This window comes from Quercus robur, chromosome 4, assembly GCF_932294415.1.
Source record: "Quercus robur chromosome 4, dhQueRobu3.1, whole genome shotgun sequence".
Lineage (NCBI taxonomy): Eukaryota > Viridiplantae > Streptophyta > Magnoliopsida > Fagales > Fagaceae > Quercus > Quercus robur.
In genome coordinates, this window is record NC_065537.1 from 14,713,141 (window position 1) to 14,730,464 (window position 17,324).

Sequence of the window (17,324 nt, forward strand, 5' to 3'; positions counted from 1 at the left end):
TAATTTTCAAACTTTATGTACTTAGGTTTTTTTTTTTTTTTTTTTTTTTTTTTTTTTCTGAAAATCAGTCAACAATATACTTAAACTGTACTTTAATATTTCACGTGCCCCAGGAACAATACAGAGAAGCTTCCCAATCCCATAGGAAGTTGCACACGTGTGGATGTGTTTCCTAAGAACGTGGCGTAAAAGGCTCCATTTACGCCAGCCAATTCGGAAATGCCACGTCAGCCATTAAACTTAAATTAAATACACCTATTACACACAATTAAAACCCACGTAAAATCTCTCTCTTTCTTGTTCTTTCTCTTCAACTTCACCAAATTTCAAATTCTCTCTTCCACCGTACCTTTCTGTGAGACACCCATGGTTGAATCTCCATGCCACCGAGTCCCACACCACCACTACCGGCGGTGCTTGTTGTAGTGGCCTTCTCCTATCTTAAGGTTCTCTCTCTGATTTCTCGTTCTCTCTAGCCCAAATCCAGCTATGGCATAATGGCACCAACTCCACCATCGTTGGCGGTGCTTCTCACCTGCTTCACCACCACTAGTGACAATATTACAACAATTCATTGCTTGGGTTTGGCTTTCATTTTAATTTTAATGTTAATTTTTGGAGTGCATAGAGATGTTTGTGAAAATGTCTACTAGAAACTTTTAAGTTATTATAAAAATAGGCGTGGGGTGGTTTGCTAATTTATTGTTGTTTTGGTATTTGGGATTTCCCCTTTGTATGGGTTCCTTTTGTTTGCTTTTGAAATTTTAAAAGTTAGTGATTTATCACAAGCTCATTGATTTTTGTTTGTGTTTTTTTCGTGTCATTCTAAATCTGATGGGAAATTAATATATAGGTGTTTTCTTATGGGAAATTTATCTTAGATACTATCTTAAATTCCTTAATGTCAAATACATGTGATTGGTCTTTTTTACTGTGTTGTGCTGTTGCAGGTTTCAATATCTTTGCTTAAAGGTTTCAATATCCTTTGAAGAGAAAGAACAAGAAAGATAGAGGTTTTATGTGGGTTTTGATTGCGTGTAATAGATGTATTAAATTTAAGTTTGATGGCTGACGTGGCGTTTCCGGCTCTGGACCTAAGTTATTCTCGTTTCCTAATCCATGTAGGAATCGAACTGAGCCTGAGTCCACATCTATAAATAAATAAATTCACGACAACATCAGAGTTCATCGCCTCTTCTTAACGGTGTTTATTTGTCCCAGACAAGAACACCAGAGTTCATCGCCTCTATTTCTAACTGCACCAATATCCCAACTCTTAAGGTATACTCTTTTCCTTCAATTCTACACTAATTACAACTTTCTTTCTTTCTTTCTTTTTTTTATCTTATTTAATATGTTTGACTATAGTTTAATTATGAAAAAAAGAAGATATTTTTGATCGAATTGGTAGTTTTTATTTATTTATTTATTTTCAATATGTTTGAGTATAGTTTAATTATGAAAAGAAAAAAAGGATGTTTCTGATCGAATCAGTAGTTAAAAATATTTATGCATAATACATATTTAATTTAATTGGAATCTGTTTAGAGAAGATAAAATAAAATTAATCGCCTATTTTCAAACATGTTTATTAAATTCTTTCATTGGAAAAACTTGTAAGCAAGTCAAGGGTCCTTTAATTGTGTAGGGAAGTTTGTATCACATTGTGGTAGGTCTTGACAAGAAGGAAGCTTTGAACATTATAGTGCACAAGATGGAGGTGGTGGTGGTGGACAAAATATCTGAATTGCCAGAGCCTCTTCTACAATACATTTTGTCTTTCCTTCCTATTAAACAAGTTGTTCAATCCAGTACATTGTCCAAGAGATGGAATCATGTCTGTTCTACAATCCCAGTTCTAGAATTTGATAAATCCTTCTTCGAGTCAAAGTTGTGGTGTCAAGACACCAAGGAAACTTGCGAAATCCAGAGAAAGAGGGTGGAGTTATATCACTTTGTGGAGCAAAATTTACTAAGCCGCCGTAGGCAAGGGCTAAGTATAAAGAAGTTTACATTTGCAGTGTACTTGAGGACACCGAAATCAGTGTCTCGTGTGGACCGGTGGATTGAATATGTAGTCAAGAGTGATGTTGAAGAGCTTAATCTTGACTTTCAAACGTTTAAATGGAAGTGGAAGAGGTATTATCCCTTGCCTCAGAATATTCTACTTGCAAAATCAATAACTGTGTTGAGGTTAAAGGCATGTAGGTTGGATTCATACTTTGGTGATATAAACTTATCCTCTTTGAAAATTTTGTCTTTATAAAGTGGGTACAAATGATCAAATTATCCAAAATCTAGTTGCCGGGTGTCCTGTGATAGAAGACATAGGAATTGAATACTGTCGTGGGTTGAAATGTATACAGTTCTCTGGTCTACCTAAAGTCAAGTCAATTGAGTTGAAAAGCAATAAAGGTGTTGAGACAGTTGAATTAGAAGCATCAAATATTTATCATGTACATATCCAACGGTTTGAAGCATCCAAGATCAACCTGGTGCCCTGTAAAAATCTTAAGTTATTAATGCTAGGAAAACTGCACATAACAGACAGCTGCTTCAATTACCATATTTCTCAACTTCCGCTCATTGAGTACTTGTCCATATATTGGTGTGATAAGTTGGAAAGTATTAAGATTTCAAGTCATCGTCTTAAGACATTACACATATTGAAATGCGACAAGCTGGTTGAAGTCGAGATTAACACTCCTAAGTTATGTAAACTTTCATATCTTGGTGGTAATACAATATCCTTTTCAGTGACTGCTTTGGCTTATTTATCAAAAGCTACCTACCAGATGTTGCACTCCGATGCTCCTTGGAATGTTAAAAAGATTGAATTGCTTGCAAATTTGAGTAATTCCAAATTATTGGAGTTGCTAAATATTAGCTCCACAAAGGTATTTTTTCTTTCTTTCTTTTAGTTGATTCTTTTTGTTTTCTTTTCATATCATTGTTCATAATTTATTCATGTGTTTTAAAGTTGTAATCAGAATTTTTCTTTGTAAAGGATATGGTTATACCAAAGGAATTGAGAGACATAGTATCATCCCCATCATATAAAGTCAAGCAGTTGAAGGTAGAGATATCGAAGTCATTTACTACACATGAATTCATTGAACTTGTGGATAGCTTGCTTTGGATTTCTCCTCGTCTAGAGCTTTTGTTAATAACACATGGGGAATGGATTGACAAGAATTGGTATCGCGAGACCATATCTTTCAAGGTATTACGGATATTAATTTCCTTAGAATTTATAAATTTGCTTCATATATTCTCACTTCTAGGGATGGTAAATAAATTTTAGGCGTAAATGCAATTTTAGTCCCTATATTTTAACTTTTTTCCATTTTAGTCCCTACATTTTATTTTTTCCACTTTTAGTCCCTAAACCAATTAACGCCCTTCGTTTAAGTCCTTGAAGCACCATTCCGTTACCTAACTAATGGAGAAACTGACGGATGAATAAAATATTAATTTTTTTTCCATGTTGGACAATAAAATAATAATTTTTTATTATTATCGACTAACTTTTCTTCAAAACATTAAAACCCATGTCTGAATCGGCTGATCGGTTCCTTGTACCAGTTCTGCCGCCTTCTTTTTTTCCTTCTTTCTTCTTCTCCCCCTCTCTACAGCTTCAGCAAAAAGGGTATTAAGAGACACGTATCACAAGTTGAGTGTTGGCTCTTTTCTTCGTGTTTTTGCTAGCCTTTGCAATCGAGGTGTTGTCCATCTTGCCCGATATCAAGCCTACAAGCACGAATCCCATGCTGGGCGCCTTGACTCAAACCATCATATATACTTGTCGCATGGGTTTTACTTAGTCATTCTCTCTATCATGTCCTTCAACCTTGGAATCTTCATAGCCGCCCTGGCTTCCATTTCTAACAGGTACCCGAAATATACAAAAGCATAAACCAAATTATTCACCAACAAGCACATCCCAATATTTCCAATCCTCATATAATCCTATATCTGGAAAACAACACACACACAATGAACAAAAAATAGGGAACTGTAGGGAAAACACGAAGAAAAGAGTGAACCTAGGCCGAATGGAGTGGGTGTTGTTCAATTTTGATCGGATGAAGGAGCCATGTAGGTGATGAGGTGTGCTCTGTTTTGGGTTATATGGAACAGGGGCTGAAATAGTTTTGGTTTTGGGGGTAAAAACATGAAGAGGTCGTGTGCATGTAGAAAACATAATAGTTGAATACCTCAACTGTGGCCATTTGGGCTGCAAAAACTGAAAGTAAAAGAAAACTTGAAGAGAGAGAATTGAAAGAGGTGAAATATATGAGTAACAAAGGAATGAGAAAGAGTACTTGTGAGTGAGGAGCTGACCAATGTGAGAGCCATATATAGAGATGGTGCGGAGAATACTAGAAATAATAAAAGGAAATGAGAGTGAGATTAGTGTGAGCACCCCTGAAGAATCTTTGGCAAGAAGACACCTCACGTCACTGACACAAATTAAAAGACATTTGGTAAGTCTAGCTGTGAATGTTTTTCTTTTGTTTTTTTAAAGAATAAAAGTATTTTTAGATAAGTATTTTTTTTTTCTTCATTATCAATAGCTTTGTACACCATTATTTGTATAAGCCAAATGGTGGAGGCCATAACTCACATCGGTATCATATCCTATAAGTGGGTTTCTCTGTGTTTTGTAAGGTGGGACATCATCAGTACTGGCTATATATCATGCATCCATGCACATAAAAAAAATTGGAATGAAAGAAAGTGTAAGTAGGAGAAAATAAATTTACGTTTTCTACATGCACACGACCTCTTCATGTTTTTACCCCCCAAACCGAAACTATTTCAGCCCCTGTTCCGTACAACCCAAAACAGAGCACACCTCATCACCTACATGGCTCCTTCATCCGACCAAAATTGAACGACACCCACTCCATTCGGCCTAGGTTCACTCTTTTCTTTGTGTTTTCTCTACAGTTCCCTATTTTTTGTTCACTGTGTGTGTGTTGTTTTCCAGGTATAGGATTATATGAGGATTGGAAATATTGGGATGTGCTTGTTGGTGAATAATTTGGTTTATGCTTTTGTATATTTCGGGTACCTGTTAGAAATGGAAGCCAGGGCGGCTATGAAGATTCCAAGGTTGAAGGACATGACAGAGAGCATGACTAAGTAAGCAAAAACCATGGGACAAGTGTATATGATGGTTTGAGTCAAGGCGCCCAGCATGGGATTCGTGCTTGTAGGCTTGACATCGGGCAAGATGGACAATACCTCGATTGCAAAGGCTAGCAAAAACACGAAGGAAAGAGCCAACACTCAACTTGTGATACGTGTCTCTTAATACCCTTTCTGTTGAAGCTGTAGAGAGGGGGAGAAGAAGAAAGAAGGAAAAAAAGAAGGCGGCAAAAGTGGTACAAGGAATCGATCAGCCGATTTAGACATGGGTTTTAACGTTTTGAAGAAAAGTTAGTCAATAATAATAAAAAATTATTATTTTATTGTCCAACATGAAAAAAAAAAAAATTTTATTCATCCGTCAGTTTCTCCATTAGTTAGGTGACGGAATAAGGCTTTAAGGACTAAAACGGAAAGCGTAAATTGGTTTTAGGAACTAAAAGTGGAAAAAATAAAATGTAGGGACTAAAATGGAACAACGTCAAAATGTAGGGACTAAAAGTGCATTTACGCCTAAATTTTAACTCTTAAAAAAGCTATTAATGTAAAATCATTCATGTACTCATGCTAGGGGAGACTCCTTTTCTTGTAGTGGATCCTCTCTTGTTGTTATTAAGTTTTTGGTAAAGATTTTATTTTATTTGTGTGTGTGTGTAATCAGCCATGATGTACATGTATTTTATATGAAATCTTATTAGAATCATTTGAACTTTTTTTGTATTGAATGCAAAAGACTAGGTTTAATGTTAACAGTATTTATAGAGGTTCATGATATATATGAAATTATGAAGAATAAAATGAAAAAGTTAAAAGGCACAAAAAAATAGTATAAATGAAATTTATTAACAAACAAGAAGAAAACCACCATCAAATTATAAATGTACTAGAACATATCAAAAACTTCTCAAGACTTCAAAGGTTTTCTATAAATTAACATGGTGTCCAATTGCTCTTAAACCTTCAACTTTGAGTCACACTTTAGTCACAACCATATATGATTTTCTCAATAGTTCAAGAAAGTATACAAACTCACAGTTCCTGCACAAAGGAATTTACTGTTAGTTCATGACCACATATATTCTGAAAGCTAATTTAACAAGACACAAGTGCAATCTGTGACAACAAATTGGTTCATCTTTGTGTATTGATTTAGGACAAAAACCATAATTTAGCACATTGTGATGAGACTAATTATCTCTTCTTTTTTTTTTTTTAAATATCTTTTTGAAACGTACTAGGACTTATTTAAGTATGGAAAAAGGACATATAAAAGGTTGTCTTAGATGGGACCTTTGGAATTTGTACAATTTACAATATAATCTGATAATCAGATACTACTGCTAGTGTGTCCTAGATAATAACATCAACCAGCCAATCACAACAGCAGTCAGCATTTGGCCCTCTATTATTGTCATGGCCTGTTTAACCTTTTTTTTCCTCTTACACTCTGTTTGGAAAACTATTTCATTTTCCTATGTCTGGTAGTGACTTCAAAAAGAGATAGAGTTTTTTTCATTAGTTTCCATATTGCTTCTTAACTTCCTTTATTTAGCATGCTGTGAGATAGAGTTGTTTTCTGGAAAATTTTAATAGAAAGCAGTCTCTAAAATGTAATTTTTAATAGGGCTTTCATTTTTAATAGGGTTTTCCGTTGACCGAAGATAGTTTTCCTTTGAATTATTTTTTCGGATGTTACCAAACACAGGAAAACACGAAAAACTATCTTCACATAAAATTTTCCATCCAAACAAATGAAGTGTAGAGTTCTTAAAATACCACAAACACACACACACACACACACACACACACACACTTATATATATATATATATATATATCTTCTCATCTGTTGGTGAAGAGGAAGGAGCATTTAGAAGTAAACTCCTATTGTTCTTAGTGCTATGCTAGATTCCTAACCAGCTAAATTAGGTCCCTGACCTGGTTTTTGCTAGCTAGATCCCGCATTAAAGGTTTGTACATATACAGAAGGGAAGATTAGCTTATTGCTCTTTGGGTTTTTCCCTAGTTAGATCTGCCACTGAATGTTTGTGCAGAGAGAAAGAAGGATAATCTCAAAGAGTAGAAATCTGCTCCATTTTAGTGAGGAAAGTAAAATCGACAACTTAAAGAGCTTAGAATGCATAGCTTGAGCAAATCATTTCTATAAATTAGGAAAAGGAAGTGCCTTTTTCTTTTGTCTAAAAATAATAATTATGGAGAAAATTCTTCTCTTGAATCAGGATTATAATTATATTTAGTTTCTTATTTCCTTTATTGTAATATGTTTTGTGTGCGGTTTTTTAATTATTAGAGCATTGGTTATAACAACTAAGAGTTAATTGGCCTTTAATTATCTAAAGAAAGAAAATTTAATTGGCCTGACTAAAGTTGTTCTAAGCTATATATGAATCAAAAGAAGATTTTGATAATATACTTCTATTATTTTCTTTACTTTTCTTGTAAGGTTATACATGTCGTATATATACATCTTCTAGTAGGGGAACTATTTCTATAATTCCAAGGAATAGATGCTTGAGTTACATTCTTGCTATTTCAATACTAGTGCATTTATGTAATATTCTTCTTATTAGAAGAATGGTAGTCACTACTGTCATAATTTCATTGCTAATACGTTTTTTTTTTTCAAATTTGCGCCTGAGAGTATATTGTGTCAAATTTTGAGACTTTTTTTTTTCTTGATTGGAAGAATGGAGATTGAGATGATGTCCAGTCTTCTTTTTCTTTTGCTTGGTTTTAACAGTGTTGCTAACTCATTGCTTGATTTCAGTTCTCCTATGAAAAGCCCATTCTTAGAGGGGAGAATTATAGTTGTTGCAAATTCCTTCCAGATCCATGTTGGAGGCATTGCTTAAAGAGTGTCACGATTGAGAATTGTAGAGCACCTGCAAATGTAGAGACTGTGAGGGCAGATAAAGAAATTCTAGAGAAGTACTTTTATGAGAATGCAAAGATCCTGGAGAGCTTCCAATTCAATCCTAAAGTTGAATGACAAAAATTTTAAAGTATCGTTTAAGAGAATGTAGGTATTTTAAGTTGAATGACAGAGAGACTGAGATAATGTCCAGTTGCATCATCTGTAGACATCATTTCTGTCTATGCCTAGAGTGCCTGGCCTGACTTGAGGTTTTAAGTTGTTATGTAAGACAAAATATACTGTTTAATTTATTGTTTATTGATTTTGATATTTTCATGCAACTTTTGAAGTTTTAGATTATGGTTGATATTTTCTTAATTTTAGATGTTATTAATACTTTCTAGACAAATTAGAGTCCTTTTCTACTATCTATCTACTAATCTGTATATAAATAGTGCGAATGTGCGTCAGTTGACATTGTAGCTACAGTAGCTATAGGTTTTTTTTTTTTTTTTTTTTTTTTTTTTTTTTTTTTTTTTTTTTTTTTTTTTTTTTCCAGTCATTGGTTTGTGCTTTTTTTTTTTTTTCCTTTTAAATATTTATATGAGCTAGCATATATATTTTTATACTGACACAACAAATTTCACAATATTTTCACAATTATTGAGGTGCCAATTTCTTATAAGTCGAAATAAAATAATAAAATATGAGATTGTAATCAAACTTTATGTATTTAGGTTTTTTCTTTTTGTTCATTTTTTTATGATGTCGATATATTTAAGTTTTTTTTTGGTTTTAAATTTTATATAATTTATGTTTTTTGATGACCCCCCTTAAAAAATAATCTTGGAGTCGTGACTGCCTGATTAACCTACTTGGACAGTTGGACCATATTATATCTGAGACGCAGCATGTAGCTTTATCCTTGCCTTGGCGTAGATTCACCCATTTACAAAGGTTAAGTCCTTTTGTAGTTGTACTCTAGTTATATAATGTATTATAAACCCGATTTAAAATACTAGTATTACCATTTTCGTGTATGTTCTAATAAGTATTACTGTTTACTCAAAAAAAAAAAAAAATTGCTACCTTATGCCATAGTGGAGAGAGTTATTGATGCTTATAACTTGATTGTGTGGATGGAAGATCTTTGCTTACCATCATATTTATTTGGGTCCACCACAAATATAATTTTTTGTAATACACCAATCACAATATATTATATCAGTGGTTATAAAAAAAAATAAAAAATAAAAATAAAAAAAAAAGAAGAAGAAGAAGAAGGAGGTTGTGTCCTTAATGGAGGCAAAGAGGCTATCTTGTACTATTAATCCTTTATATTGTATATTGAAGGGGTTTGGAAGTTTTTGATGGTTTACTCGGTTGGAGGGGTTTGTTTTTGATGGTTTACTCGTGAATTTATTTATAAATAAATAAATTCACAACAACATTGATATCTATTCTTTCTATTTAACAGTGTTTGTATTTGAAGTTTCTTTTTGATGTCCCAGACAAACCCCCAGAGTTCATTGCCCTGATTTCTAACTGCACCAATATCCCAAGGTATACTCTTTTCCTTCATTTCTACACTAATTACAGCTTTCTTTAATTTTATTTTTTTAAATATGTTTGAGTATAGTTTAATTATGAAAAAAAGGGATATTTCTGATCAAACCAGTAGTTAAAAATATTTATGCACGATACATATTTATTTTAATTGGAATCTGTTGATAAGTTTTAATCTCATATTTTCAATTGAGTTTGTTAAATTCTTTCATTGGAAAAATTTGTAAGCAAGTCAAGGGTCCTTTGTGTAGGGAAGTTGTATCACATTATGGACAAAATATCTGAATTGCCTGAGCCTCTTCTACACCACATTCTGTCTTTCCTTCCCATTAAACAAGTTTTTCAATCTAGTACGTTGTCCAAGAGATGGAATTATGTCTGGTCTACAATCCCAGTTCTAGAATTTGATAAATCCTTCTTTGAGTCAAAGTTGTGGTGTCGAGACACTAAGAAAACTTGCGAAATCCAGAGAAAGAGGGTGGAGTTATATCACTTTGTGGACCAAAATTTACTAAGCCGCTGTAGGCAAGGGTTAAATATAAAGAACTAAAGAAGTTTACACTTTACACTTTCAGTGTACTTGAGTACACCGAAATCAGTGTCTCATGTGGACCATTGGATCGAATATGTAGTCAAGAGTGATGTTGAATAGCTTAATCTTGACTTTCAAAAATTTGAAAGGAAGTGGAAGAGGTATTATCCCTTGCCTCAGAATGTTCTACTTGCAAAATCAATAACTGTGTTGAGGTTAAAGGCATGTCGGTTGGAGTCATACTTTGGTGATATAAACTTATCCTCTTTGAAAATTTTGTCTTTATATAAAGTGGGTACAAATGATCAAATTATCCAAAATCTAGTTGCTGGGTGTCCTGTGATAGAAGACATAGGAATTGAAGACTGTTGTGGGTTGAAAAGTGTACAGTTCTCTGGTCTTCCTAAAGACAAGGCAATTGAGTTGAAAAACAATAAAGGTGTTGAGACAGTTGAATTAGAAACATCAAACATTTATCATGTACATATCCAACAGTTTGAAGCATCCAAGATCAACCTGGTGCCCTGCAAAAATCTGAAGTTATTAAAGCTAGGAAAACTGCACATAACAGACAGCTGCTTCAATTACCATATTTCTCAACTTCCACTCATTGAGTACTTGTCCGTATATTGGTGTGATAAGTTGGAAAGTATTAAGATTTCAAGTCATCTTCTTAAGACATTACACATATTGAAATGCAACAAGCTGGTTGAAGTCGAGATTAACACTCCTAAGTTATGTAAACTTGCATATCTTGGTGGTAATACAATATCCTTTTCAGTGACTGCTTTGGCTTATTTGTCAAAAGCTACCTACTAGATGTTGCACTCCAATGCTCCTTGGAATGTTAAAAAGATTGAATTGCTTGCAAATTTGAGTAATTCCAAATTATTGAAGTTGCTAAATATTAAATTCGCCAAGGTATTTTTGTTCTTTGCTTCAGTTGATTCATTTTGTTTCCTTTTCATATCATTGTTCATAATTTATTCATGTGTATTTAAATTTGTAATCAGAATTTTTCTTTGTAAAGGATATGGTTATACCAAAGGAATTGAGAGACATAGTATCAATGTATCATCCCCATCATATAAAGTCAAGCAGTTGAAGGTAGAGATATCGAAGTCATTTACTACACATGAATTCATTGAACTTGTGGATAGCTTGCTCTAGATTTCTCCTCTTCTAGAGCTTTTGTTAATAAAATATGGGAAATGGATAGACAAAGATAAGTGTTACGAGACCATATCTTTCAAGGTACTACGGATATTAATTTCCTCAGAAATTATAAATTTGCTTCATATATTCTCACTTCTATGGATGGTAAATAAATTTGAACTCTTAAAGAAGTTAGTAATTTAAAATCATTCATGTACTCATGCCAGAGACTCCTTTTCTTGTAGTGGATCCTCTTGCTGTTATTAAGCTATTGGTAAAGATTAGACTTTATTTTATTTTATTTGTGCGTGTGTGTATGTGTGTGTGTTATCAGCCATGATTTACATGTATTGCATATGAGATTTTATTAGAATCATTTAAACTTTTTTTGTATTGAATGCAAAAGACTAGGTTTAATATTAGCAGTAGATACAGAGTTCATGTACCAGCATATATATGAAGAATAAAATAAAAAAGTGAAAAGGCACAAAAAAATAGTATTAATGAAATTTATTAGCAAAAAAAGAAAAAAGAAAAGAAAAAAGGACACCATCAAAATATAAATGCACTAGAACATACGAAAAAGTTCTCAAGACTTGACTGGTTTTCTATCAAGTAACATGGTATCGAATTGCTCTTAAATCTTCAACTTTGAGTCACTCTTTAGTCACAGCCATATATGATTTTCTCAATAGTTCAAGAAAGAATATGAACTCACAGTTCCTGCACAAAGGATTTTACCACTAGTCCATGACCATATATATTCTGAAAGCTAATTTAACAAGACACAAGTGCAATCTGTAACAACAAATTGGTTCATCTTTGTGTATTGATTCAGGACAAAAACCATAATTAAGCACACTTTGATGAGATTAATTAGCTCTATTTTATATCTTTTTTAAGGGTGATTCATTTAGGTATGGAAAAAAGACATATAGAAGGTGGTCTTAGTTGGGACCTTTGGAATTTGGACAATTTAATATAATCTGATATGCTGCGTCCAACTTTTACCATTGCTCTTGGTAATTTAGAATCAGATACTACTACTGTTAGTTTGGCCTAGAAAACAGCATCAACCAGCCAATCACAACAGCAATCAGCATATGGCCCCCTTCTATTGCCATGGCCTGCTCAACCTTTTTCCTTATTTCCTTTTTTGTTATAAATTTTGTGTGCAGTTCTTTAATAATCAGAGCATTGGTTATATCATCAAGTAAGAATTCATTGGCCTCTAATTATCTAAAGAAAGAAAATTTAGTTGGCCTATCAAAAGGTTACCAAGTTATATTGAATTGAAAGAAGATCGTGATAATTATACTTCTATTATACTCTTTACTTTTCTTGTAAGGTTGTATGTGTCGTATACATATCCTAGTGGGGGGGCATATATGAAATATTCTTCTCAATAGAAGAATGGCACTTCTATCCTTTTTTTTTTTTTTTTTTTTTTTTTTTTTTTTTTTTTTTTTTTTTTTTTCCAGTTTTGTGCCTTAGAGTATTTAAACTTTTGTGATTTCTTATAATTTTCTTGATTGGACAAATGGAGATTGAGATGATGTCCATGTCATCTTTTTCTTTTGCTTGGTTTAACAGTGTTGCTAATTCTTTGCTTGATTTCAGTTCTCCTATGAAAAGCCCATTCTTGGAGGGGAGAATTCTAGTTGTTGCAAATTCCTACCAGTTCCTAGTTGGAGGCATTGCTTAAAGAGCGTCATGATAGAGAACTTTAGAGCATTCACAAATGTAGAGACTCTAAAGGCAGATGAAGAATTTCTAGAGAAGTACTTTTATGAGAACGCAAATTTCTTGGAGAGCTTCCAATTCATTCCTAGAGCTGTTTGCTTAAACAAAAAATTGTAAGTATCCTTTTAGAGATTGTAGGAATTTTAAGTTGAATGATTGAGAGAATGGAGACTGATATGATGTCCACTTCTATCATTTGTAAACATCATCTATGTCTATGCCTAGAGTGCCTGGCCTGATCACTTGAGGATTACTTTTAAGTTGTGATGTAAGACAAACAATATAGTTTAATTTATTGTTTGATTTTGATATTGTCCTGCAATTTTTGAACTTTTAGATTATGATTGATATTTCCTTAATTTTAGTTGTTTTTAATATTTTCTAGTCAAATTAGAGTCTTCTTTACTAACTTTATATAAAAAAGCGTGAAGAGCTTTATCTACAGTAGTTTGGTGTGGTCAAATTTTATCCTTTTGTTGAGCCAAAACAGTGAGTTTGGATGAGAAAGGCAAAACTTTAAATGGTGTCTACTTATATATGAAATACATCGTTTGACAATTTACAAAGGAATAACATTTTTTTTTTTGGTTGAATTTTGTTAAGTGGTGTCTAAAAGTTGGAAAGTTAATGTTTAATGTTTTACTATTATTTAATTTTTTTTTAAAGTTAAAATGACTAGTTATAAGTTATTTATTTATTTTTATAATTTTATAATTATTTATTATTTATTTATGGCATTATCAATTCAACCATCGGTCCGACTATAAAATCGAGAACCACTCTTTATTCCGATTCTTTAACCGTACCGGTTTTTAAAACTATTTAGCTTATGACATAAAAATTCATATGTTAAATTTGAACAAAAATATTGGTATCCATGAACATGATGGTAAAGTTTCAAGAACATGTTTAGTAAAATGGTAATTTTAAATACCAAAGGCGACTTGGTAGAGCCATTAATTTGAGATCTTAATCACACTGGACAAACAAATATCCAAAATTTATTTATTGCATTGCATTATCAAGGAGAAAGCATCTTCTATACCTGGCTTGGGTCTCAGTCCGATGCATTAAAGTTTTTTCCATTATCAACAGACTTTAAGTCCATTTTAGATTGATTGCCAAAAAGAAAAATAACATGTTTTATATTTTGTATCAAGTAGTATTTTATTTTTAAAACTTGCTTTCTCATGTTGCTTGTGCTAAAGCAGTCTTCTATTATTATTATTTTTTTTTTTCCTAAAGGACAACTTTTTATTCATCATAATTCGAGGTTAATGCATTTTTTATTATAAAAATACCTAAAAGTGTGTGGAGATCTATACATTTTTTAATGTGTTTGTAATTTATGCTACACCTCATCACACCCCTAAATATTTTTGTAATTATAAAATACATCAACCTCAAACTATGATAAATGAAAATTTGTGTATTTTAGGGGGAAAAAAAAAGCATTTGAGCATGTGTAACATGTGTGCAGAGAGGCTAATTGTATTTACGTACTTGTATCAAATTATTTTGTGCATCCCAAGGGTTAACAACTAGTAAACATCATATTTATATATCAATTTCTTTTCCAAGTTTGAGCCAACAAGTACTGTTCTCCTACTACTACTACAACAACAACAACAACAATTCTTAGTTCCAAAATTTAGGGTCTGCAAACATGCTTGATTTAGGTTATATATGTTTTGTTTTTGGAAAGAATTAAGATCATTTATGAAATATATTTATTAAAAAAAAATTGCAATCCCATCATTGCTGAGACAGGCAGCAAGTCTCCTTAACGATATTATTCATAAAAATTGAGCTTGCTGGACCCAATTTTGTTTAGAAGCTCCCCTAGACTATTATTAAATGTCGATATGAAATTATAAAATACTATATAAACTGGACCAATGAGATATTAGTGGATGGAAGCAAACCAATGCTCAATTACTCAAATGAAATTGTGTCAGGATACTGGGAGCCTCCAAAGATATTCCATGTTTAAGTTTAAAAGACATCAAACTAATAAACAGGAAAAAAACATCACATCACAAACTATAATAAAGCCTCTAAAGACATTATAATTTAAGTTTAAAAAACATTAAGCTAAAGATCCAAGTTTAAAAAAAAAAAAAAAAAAAAAAAAAAAAAAAGACATCACATCCCAGACATTCTAGCTGCAAACCAATCATGGCATGCATAACTTATACTATACTCTCTAGATCATGCTAATTCTCTACTCAATGCACTCAAAGACACTATCCAAATTATACACGGATGCTGCATCTCCATTTGTGCCTCAATAGAACTGACCCATTCTCAAAATGCTAGAGATTCTCTTGGAAGTTCAATTCATCTTCATGATTTTTCTGCATTTAAAAAAAAAAAAAATGGTCAAAACAGTTTAGTACTATGAAACTAAGAAAAGAGAAGAATTTCAATTTGACCACTACCAATGTTGTGGCCCAATCATCCCCAAACTCAAATTCTTGGGGATCAAAACCCATGCAACGAAAGCGCATCAACAGCACAAACTTCATATTATCATTTTCAATAACTCCCCTTCCATGTCCAGTTTCCAGTGTAATATTACCTTGAGCACGACAAGTCCGATTTTTGCACTACATATGAATATTCACTCGGTGTGTAAAACACTAGTGAATGTTTAGACCCCCAATTTCAAAATTATCAACACAAGTTTATACTCAAACAATATATGGGCGGAATGATAAATATAAACTATACCCAAATTGGCAAAACACTTGAAACCATAATTAATCACAAATACAGCAGCAATTAAAAGGAAAAGAGTAGGGAAGAAAGAAGTAAACACAAAAATAACACCAACATGTGTTATCCAAGAGGAAACCGAAGAACTCGGTAAAAAGCCTTTCCGCCGCCCTCCAAATGGTAAAATGATCCGCTAGAAAATTAGTTGAGATACATGAATAGTAATAGACCATCCAACCCTAATCTACCTAATGCACCTAAGCCCTCTAAGCTTCTTACTTCAACAAAGTTAAGCCTAATCGTGTCTTCTCTAGCTTTCCGGATCCCACAATAAGCCCATTGCATCTGCCATCCTTGGCATCTTCCAATGCTTCCCAAGCTCCAAGAACACTCTCAACACTTTGAATGGGTGTGGGTAGTGTTTGGGTACAAATCTCCTCTCAATGGGTATAACAATGGAAGAGGGAAGGAGAAGAGACTACAAAAATTTCTCTCTAAGAATGAGTAGCTCTCTCTCTAATAAGGTGGGTGTGTTGTAGAAACTTTTCTTAGGATTTTTCTCTCAATAGGCTCCTTACCATTTCTATGGATAATGAGGGTATATATAGTATAAATTATGGGAAACTTCGCAGGTCACTCGTGATTGGTGCAAGTCGCGAATCCAAGTCGCAAGTTAACCTCCTAGACAGGCTGTATTGAGCTGGACACCTGGTCTGACTGTTCACCTTCCTGCATGTGCTTCTCATGTGACCTTCAGTTGTCTTAATCAAATCTTTACCTCTTAATACTAAACCCATTACAAATAAATCCCAAAAAAATACAAGGAAATAAATTAATACAATTACAATATTTTTTGTCATGGAATAAGCCAACACTAATGTTATGAGAAAAATTATAACTTAACAATCTCCCCCTTTAGCTATTCCATGACAAAACACCCTAAAATAGACTCTAAACTTAAACGTGAGTTTGTGAATAGTAGCAAAACTTACTCACTCCTAAATCTAGAAGCTGTGATGAACTTGGAACAAAATACCTGCGACCTGAAACACTTGCATAAAACACATTAGACCCTCAAGGTATAGCAAGTAACAAAATGACAAGTATAATGTAACAAGTAAATAGCGATCAAGTAAACATGATGTGAAACATATGAGCAACTTGATCATACACCAAAACAGTCATAAAGAAATGACTACAATAATCACATAGTAAAGCAAATGATCATCCAAACATACATTCAATGAAGTACAATAACATAAGGATGTATGCATGTCCAACACACAAACATGATGCAATGAGAACAACAAAGTATTGATACTAAACATAATTCAAAGCACCATAAAATAGACAAGAAAACAAACATAACAAAATTTTCTTATTAACGCAATGTCTTCTCCCCCTTGATGTATGCATCTCCCTTATGGAATATCTCTCCCCCTACAAATGTGCATGAAAAATAGAATTTCTCCCCCTAAAAATGTGTACAAGAGTTATATAGAAATGACAAAACTTTTCAGTATACTCTCCCCCTTTTTGACACAAATAAACAAAGGGTCAAGGAGAAATGAGTGCAAGATGT

The 17,324-nt window shown here is 33.0% G+C and overlaps 1 protein-coding gene across 24 annotated transcripts; it reads left to right on the top strand.

Annotated features, from left to right (window-relative positions):
- Positions 1-287: 287 nt before the first annotated feature.
- LOC126720657 (uncharacterized) lies at positions 288-13,336 on the top strand. Of its 24 annotated transcripts, none has more exons than XR_007653583.1 (8): positions 288-1,013; positions 1,126-1,281; positions 1,649-2,897; positions 3,008-3,223; positions 7,942-9,591; positions 9,846-11,047; positions 11,157-11,380; positions 12,902-13,336. XR_007653583.1 is itself a non-coding variant. In XM_050423395.1 (6 exons), the coding sequence occupies exons 3-6, from the start codon at positions 2,088-2,090 to the stop codon at positions 13,139-13,141; spliced, it is 648 nt and encodes a 215-aa protein (XP_050279352.1). In that variant the 5' UTR covers positions 288-1,013; positions 1,126-1,281; positions 1,649-2,087; the 3' UTR covers positions 13,142-13,336. The 24 variants fall into 24 exon arrangements, 3 of the variants coding, with proteins under 3 accessions (XP_050279352.1, XP_050279351.1, XP_050279350.1); XR_007653585.1 differs by having other exon boundaries at positions 10,908-11,047; XR_007653586.1 differs by lacking the exon at positions 9,846-11,047 and having other exon boundaries at positions 7,942-8,985; positions 9,506-9,591.
- Positions 13,337-17,324: the final 3,988 nt, after the last annotated feature.

Excerpts from the sequence above, each read along its gene's own strand:
- LOC126720657 (XM_050423393.1), top strand. The coding sequence starts at position 2,523 with ATGCTAGGAAAACTGCACATAACAGACAGCTGCTTCAATTACCATATT. Across the intron at positions 2,898-3,007 it reads TAAATATTAGCTCCACAAAG|GATATGGTTATACCAAAGGA; the intron begins GTATTTTTTCTT and ends TTCTTTGTAAAG. Across the intron at positions 3,224-12,901 it reads GCGAGACCATATCTTTCAAG|TTCTCCTATGAAAAGCCCAT; the intron begins GTATTACGGATA and ends GCTTGATTTCAG.